This window comes from Pseudochaenichthys georgianus, unplaced genomic scaffold, assembly GCF_902827115.2.
Source record: "Pseudochaenichthys georgianus unplaced genomic scaffold, fPseGeo1.2 scaffold_180_arrow_ctg1, whole genome shotgun sequence".
Lineage (NCBI taxonomy): Eukaryota > Metazoa > Chordata > Actinopteri > Perciformes > Channichthyidae > Pseudochaenichthys > Pseudochaenichthys georgianus.
In genome coordinates this window covers 1,276,882-1,284,789 of record NW_027262575.1, presented here as the reverse complement: position 1 = coordinate 1,284,789, position 7,908 = coordinate 1,276,882, and the positions used below count along the sequence as shown (strand labels likewise).

Genomic DNA, 7,908 nt, shown 5'->3' with positions numbered 1-7,908 from the left:
CGTTAATCATCTGACGGGGAGAGCCCGTTTATGGGGAACTGCAGAGTGGGAGCAGCAGACTCCAGCCTGCGCCTCTTTTGCTGCATTTTCCGCGGAGATGCGGAAGGTGTTCGGTTCCGTTCGTCTGGGTCCCGACGCTGCCGGAGGTCTGCTGAGTTTGAGCCAGGGTTCCGGCACGGTGGTGGATTACGTTATTGACTTCCGCACCAGCAGCCGCTGGAACGAGCCAGCGCAGTGTGACGCATTTCTGAGAGGATTAGCGGATTATATGAGAGATGAGCTGGTTTCCTATGATCTCCCTGCTTCCTTGGATGGGTTGATTGAGCTCACCTCTCGGATTGACAGACGAATCCAGACCCGGAGAGGTAGGGTTGGGTATCGTTTGAATTTCCACGATTCTACTTTTCGATTCCGGTTCTTAACGGTTCTCAATTCCGATTCTTTGAGGGGCAGGGTAAAAAAATGATACATGCTTCTTCCACCAAAAAAAATTACTTTTATTCGAGAAACTTTTACACAGGTTAGTTTACAGTAATATTCACATTAATCAGTCTGTTTATATTCACTGCTATGTAACTGTAACATGAGAACCACTGAAGCTACAACAGTGCAACAGTCCAACTTTTAAAGGAAACCCCCCCCCCCCCATTTAAAAACAGTTCTTGTTGAGAAAAATAAGAATATGTGCCTTCTCAGGCATACCGGGAAGAAATGTTTGAACATTTTTAAGTAAAATGCTTCAATCTGGTGCACTTTAGGCAGAATTACTAGAGACTAGATCTAGGGGGTACAACTCCAAACACCCATATGAAAAAGACCAATAACCTACCATAGCCAATAACAAATAAATGTAACGTTTGTTTTATTTTTGTTGTTCATTCATATCTTATTTTACTTTTTTATTTATGCATATTTTTTTATCTCTCCAGTTTATACATTGGAATGATTTCAAACCTGTTTATCCCAATAATTATAAAGGAGTGCCTTGGAAATAAGTGTTTACATAAATTGGGATAAAAATGTTTGAAAACTGAGATAACTTAGACTAAAGTGAACTATCTGATTCTAAACACTCAGAGTCCTTTACCTCACTGAGCTGTAGTTATCAGCCTCTCAGTCTGACTGGAGAGGACCCTCCCTCCAAATTATTGTAGAAACATCTTCTTCTTCCGTTAGAGCAGCTAGCACCAGATTCTAATAACAACAGTGTTGGTACCGGTGCACCCTCTCTCCCTCGCTCGCTCCCACGCTCGCATGTTGGCTGTGAGCTGCGGGCGCCAGATAAGCCAACATCCCCCATTTTCATCACTTACAGCGCCCATCATACAGGGCAAATGAAAAGTGTAACCGGATCTGGCGCCCTAGGCGAACATCTATAACGTCAGTGCGATGGGCCGGTCCTGGTCCCAGGTTACGCTGTAGGAAGTGTAGGTACTGTACAAGTTGTACTGTACAAGTTGTACAGTACAACGCTACATTTCCCGCCCCGCCACAGTCATACAGTAGGCTACGGAGAGTGGCGAGAAACATTTCCTCAGGCATCGAACAGCGGAACCGAAATTCACATTTCTAAATGATGCCATTGGAATCGAAATGTTGTTCTCGGTACCCAACCCTATGGATGGGTTGATTGAGCTCACCTCTCGGATTGACAGACGAATCCAGACCCGGAGAGGAGAGCAACAGCCGCTCGCGACAACAACTTCCGGTTTCCGGGAGATTTCGACTTCCGGTTTCGGCGGAGAATTACCATTCCTACTCTGAATCATGGTACAGGGAGGTCGAGCCCATGCAAGTGGGTCGTACCAGTCTTACCTCTGAGGAGAGGGAATTACGTCGAAGAGGTAATCTTTGCCTTTACTGTGGTCAGGCTGGACATATGGTTTCCCGTTGTCCGGTAAAAGGCAGAGCTCATCAGTAATGGGGAGTATACTGGTGGGCCAAACCTCTGAGCTGATCCCCAATCTAAGACCCTTGTGCCATGCTCGACTCCTCCTGACAGGCAAATCTCAGGCTCTGGCTGTTTCTATCGACTCCGGATCAGATGTCAGCCTCATTGACGAGGAGCTCGCACTCCAGCTGGGCATCCAACAGGTTCAGCTGCTCCAGCCGGTACCGGCTAATGCTTTGGATGGTCACCTGCTGGGAACGGTGACACACCAGACGACACCGGTCCATATGCTCATGTCGGGGAACCACCATGAGACAATCCAGTTTCATGTGTGTCCCCTCAAATTCCTCTGATTTCGGGTTATCCGTGGCTCCGCCGCCACAACCCGAACATTGACTGGGCAACTGAGTCCAGGTTGGAGTTCCTCCTGTCATCAGGTTTGCCTCAAGCAGGCCGCTGCACCTCAACTATCTGTGGATATGAACCTGGTTCCGGATGTCACAGGTGTTCCGGCAGAATATTTGGACTTTAAGGAGGTTTTTAGCAAGGCTAAGGCGACATCTCTCCCACCTCATCGGCCCTATGACTGCGCCATTGAGCTACATCCAGGAGCAGTTCCACCCAAGGCCCGGTTGTACTCGCTTTCGGCACCGGAGAAGAAATCCATGGAGACTTACGTCAATGACTCTCTGGCTGCGGGAATTATTCGTCCTTCCACATCACCCGCAGGAGCATGGGTTTTTTCTTTTACCCTGAGGCCCTGCATTGACTATCGGGGTCTGAACGACGTCACGGTGAAGAATCGATATCCCCTGTCACTCATCTCGTCAGCGTTTGAGTTACTACAAGGGGCTACAATCTCAACCAGTGTAAAGACTTCAGAACAGAAGTGATGTGATCCTCTTTCTTAGTGTTAGTGAGTACTCGAGTGTGAGTCTTTTTCAGTCTCATAACTACAGTATGTTTTGTAGCCCAGCTTCAGGTCCAGCTCTAGCACCTCCGACCCCGTCACTGCCGTCACCTGGAGCTCAGGTGAGTCTGCATGTTTACATAATGTAGGTTTTAAATATTTAGTTTTTAAATATTCATTTAAATATTTTTTTTCAGTGTCTTTATTTATTTTTTAAATATTTTTGTATTTATATTGTTTTAATGTTTGTATATTTTATTGGAGTGTCTATCTATATTTTATATACATTTTTTTAATTTTTAATTTGTATATATTTGGTTGTATTGTTTATATATATATTTAACATACTTATTTAGCATATTTATTAGTTTAGTTGTGTTTTTTTAATTTATTTTGAATATTTATATATTCTTTTAGGTTTTCTTAATTATTACATTTCATTTTATTATAATTTAATATATATTTAGTTTTGTTATTCAAGTTTAAAATGTACTTCCAGTGTTTATGTATTGATCACATGTATTTGTTTTTCTGTCTTTCGCCATGTTTACATATATCATCTTTTATTTCTCTATGTTTAATTTTATTGTTCATACATATTTTATATATGTTTATTATTTATTTGTGATGTTTATTGTCTAATTTTAATATGTTTTTACATTAGGTTCTAATTTTTGTATACATTTGTTATATATTTAGTTTTATTGTTTAAAATTGTATTATCAACTGTTTAACATATATATTTTTTAAAGTTTGTATGGAGTTTTATTTAAATTTTGTATGTTTAGTGTTTATATATGTAGTGTATTTTTATGCTTACCCAGGCTGAACCTATATTATTATTGTCTGCAGGTAGAGACTGTGAGCAGGTCAACCCGTGGGGCGAGTCCTCTCCGGACGACCACCGCTCAGAGGGACAAGGACGCCCCGGGACAGAAACAAACACACCTCCTGCTGCAGAGAGGAACCTTCTGACAGCACAGGGACAGAAACAAACACACCTCCTGCTGCAGAGAGGAACCTTCTGACAGCACAGGGACAGAAACAAACACACCTCCAGCTGCACACTGAAAAAAAAAGGCTGTTGGATTCACATGATTTTAATATGGACATCGGTTGCACATATTAAAAACATGTGTATTCAAAACTATTCCATTATGTTAAAGACGAAACATGAAATTGTTACGCTCATGTGAATATTTCCTTTAATATTAAGTATATTCATTTACCCTATGTTTGACCAACATGACTTTATGTTCATTTTAGGCTTTTAATAGTATATTTAACTTGTACCTGTTAAAGCAACATGATTTCTTTATTTAAGCTTTACTGTAAAAAGTCTGGACTTAAATAATAAAAAACATGGACATCGGTTGCACATATCAAAATCATGTGTGCTCAAAACTATTCCATTATGTTAAAGCCACACAACTCTGTTATGTCAAAGAAACATGAAATTGTTGTTAATATGAATATTTCCTTTAATATTAGGTATATTCATTTACCCTATGTTTAACCAGCATGACTTTTTTATGTTCATTTTAGGCTTTCAATATACTCAGTATATTTAATTTGTACCTGTTAAAGCCACATGCTATAGTGTTCTGTTTAATCTACCTAGTGCTCAAGGGGTACATAAGATTTATTTCATGTGAGTAGAGGCATTTCGTACATTTTTCAACAGGATCCATCCTAATCTCTTATCTACAGCATTTAAAAACAAATGGACAGTAGTGTCTAATAGATATAGATAACAAGAGTAGGTGAAAGTGATATAACGCATGCTTAAACAACCCCAAAGATGAAAGGGATCTAATAGTAGCAGGTTAGTTTGGTTTGATAATATAAGCAAAATAGAACAGAATAAAACTGAAAACATCGTACATTTTCTCTATATTAATAAGTCATTGGTTCTTCTTTTAGACCAGAACAGACTGATAACTCAACAACATCCCAATGGAAGTTTCAAGTCACAACATTTCATTAACCAAACAGATTTTTAGAGAAACTACTCGGCAGATTAATCAGTCAGTGGTTATAGTACACATCAGAAAAGACAAAAACATGAAACATTCAAAACTTCTGTTGATAAAGATGGAGTTTAGATGAAGTCATGCATGAATGTTGTCAAACAGAGTTTATACAGTCAGACAGATTTTCCTCATGTGAATTGTCGAAGGACTAATTAATTGTCCTCTTTTTTTGTTGCACATGCAGATGTGCCTTGGAAAATGTCAGGTTAAGAAGAGTCTGCAGGTTTGTCCTCAGTATCTGGTTGTAAATGTCTCTCTGGATCTGAGTTCCTGGCTGCTTCTGATCCTCCACAGTCCTCTCCATCAGCTTCCGTTTCCATGTGTTCAGCTGAGCTGCTGGCTGGAGGCTCTGCCTCTCTGTTCTCCTCAGTTTGATGAAGCTGTGAGGACTGACGACCAACACACTTATGGATTTTGACCTGACAACTCCAGGTGAATCTTTTGTCACAAACACTGCAGCTGTATGGTTTCTCTCCTGTGTGGATTCTAATATGGTCCTTTAAACTTCTTCTCACTGCAAAAGATTTCTTACAAATTGAGCAGATGAATGGTTTCTCTCCTGTGTGTATCCTCATGTGGCCCTTTAAACTGTCTCTCCGTTTAAAAGATGTATCACAGACTAAGCAACAGAATGGTTTCTCTCCAGTGTGTATTCTCATGTGGTCCTTTAAACTCCCTCTCACGGCAAAAGATTTCTTACAGACTGAGCAGCTGAATGGTTTCTCTCCTGTGTGGCTTCTCATGTGCAGATTTAAATATCCTTTCCGTGCAAATGAATTCTTACAGACTGAGCAGCTGAATGCTTTCTCTCCAGTATGGATTCTCATGTGGTTCTTTAAACGTCCTCTCTGTGTAAAACCTTTCTTACAGACTGAGCAGCTGAATAGTTTGTCTCCTGCACTATGTCTTGAATCACTGACAGAGTCTTGTTTATTTCTCTGAGAGTTTGAATCTGGTTCTCTGGTCTCCTTCCAATCAGCACTGTCTTCAGTGTCAGGTTCAGAAGAGTCTCCAGGGTTGTCCTCAGTCTCTGGATCTGAGTTCCTGGCTGGTTCTGGTCCTCCACAGTCCTCTCCATCAGCTTCTGTTTCCATGTGTTCAGTTTGTCTGTGATGAAGCTGAGAGGACTGAGGTTTCTCTTCATCATCTTCACTCTTCACAGGGACAGGAGTGAATGTGAACTTGGTGATATTAGCCTCCTCCAACCCTTGAAGCTGCTCTCCCTCCTGACTGATCCAGAGTTCCTCCTGTTCCTCTTTAATGTGTGGGGGGGGCTCTGGGTCCTCCTGGTCCAGACTGGAGCTCCACTCCTGCTGCTCAGGGGGAACCTCTTCTTTAACCACCACCAGCTGCTGGACGTCTGGAGGAAACAGGAAACACACAGAGACGTTACAGAGAATAGCTGTTGTGTTCATTACGTCACCGCTCAAAGCCCCATTTTGAACCCCTTATTTGTAAATTCCTAATTAATATCATAAATACCTATGGCTAATATCTTTTTACATTTATGCACCAACAATTATCGCAGAGAAAGGTAAGTGTAATTATAACTAGCTGTAAGAGCCATTTAGGCACATTTATTTTGGTAATTAATTATGGTTTTGTGAGCCAATTGAATATTCTTTAATTTAACTTAAATGAGCTGATTAACTATGAATTATTATTATACTGTTTTTGTAACGTGTCATCTTGCTTATGGACAGCTCTAGTTTATGTGTTGTTATTATTTATACAAAGCAATAGTAGGGGCGTGCTCAGGTATAAATGACGCTGCCTGCATGACACAGCAGGAAGTCTAGAGAGGCAGTTGGAAAAAGTTTTTGACCGCACACATCCGTATGACCAATGGATCTTATTTGTTTAAATACCGTGCAAATGTTGCACGTCGGCAGTGGGCCGCCAGCTGATCTATTGAACCTCTCAATAAAGCACCAGAATGGAACGAGCAAGGTATCTGAGTTTTTGAATGTACGCGAGTCAATACTCGAGCTCGCCTCCTAGACTAAGTGGCCTTTGAACATGGATTTCTTTGGACAATTGGCCACTACAAAAAGTCAAAAACTTTCGACAACGTCGTGAGGATTACTAGCGTGTAGGAACTTACAATCACTGGAATTGTCGGATGTGGATCTGATCGTCGCTACTGGAGCCGCGGCAGAAACAAAGTGTATCTGATCGTGCTTGAGCAAAGGACCATTTGGATTATCCTCTACCGCCAACATGGACTACAGGCTGTCACGCTACTCTGCATGCCTTTCCGTTGGAGTTCGAGCCACTTGGTAAAACAGCTGTTGTCTTTTGTTCAGCCAAACCAGCTGAATAATGTCGGAGGACAGCGCCACTGAGGGTGCATTTACGGTCGACGCCCACAAGAGGGCAGCAAAACCAACAGAAAAGGCCATGGAGCAGCGGCTACAGCTCTGCATCAATGCAAGGAGAGGTAAATTAAGACAACTCACTGCCAAAATGAATGAAGTTGAGCTTTTAATGGGTAACTTGATGGAAGTTATCTCAAAGATGAGACTTTTCAAGGTAATCTTTGAAGAGTTTAAAGACTGTAACTGCTCAGTTGTGCTTTTTATGGGCGTCTGAAAAGAGCCATCGCATGGATGCTCAGACTAAGAAAAGGTCTCCTGATTCTAGGTAAAAGACGTCAAGAATTGGAGGTGCGTATCCACAAAGATGACGAAGATTCAAACGGGCAAAGGGCCAAAACGAAAACGCAGCAGTATGAAGGCACCTTAAGCATGGGGCTCCTTACTGTGGAGGACTTAAACGAATCTGAGATGGAAATCGTCCGCTACTGTCAACGCCGCAGTTTCCCGGCAGAGATTTCTGCTCTAAAAAACGAAAAAACACTGGTCAAAGGTAATAGTCCCATTCGGAGACTAGACCCAGTACTGCTGGATGGCGTTCTGAGAGTTGGAGGTCGACTCAGTAAATCTGCTATGGCCGAAGAATCAAAGCACCCCATAATCATGCCCAACAACATGCATCCTACAACGCTGCTTCTGCAACATATACACGAAAGAGTCGGTCATTCAGGAAGAAACTACATGCTTTCCCGTCTGCGC

General features: G+C 41.8%; 1 protein-coding gene across 2 annotated transcripts in view; it reads right to left on the bottom strand.

The window, feature by feature from the left end:
• Positions 1-3,989: 3,989 nt before the first annotated feature.
• LOC117441578 (zinc finger protein 271-like) overlaps positions 3,990-7,908 on the bottom strand; it is a 47,420-nt gene continuing 43,501 nt past the window's right edge. For both annotated transcript variants that reach the window (XM_071202242.1, XM_071202241.1), the window contains one exon: positions 3,990-6,194. In XM_071202242.1, coding sequence (XP_071058343.1) covers positions 5,041-6,194 — 1,154 coding nt within the window. In that variant the 3' untranslated portion in view covers positions 3,990-5,040. The remainder of the gene's footprint in view (positions 6,195-7,908) is intronic.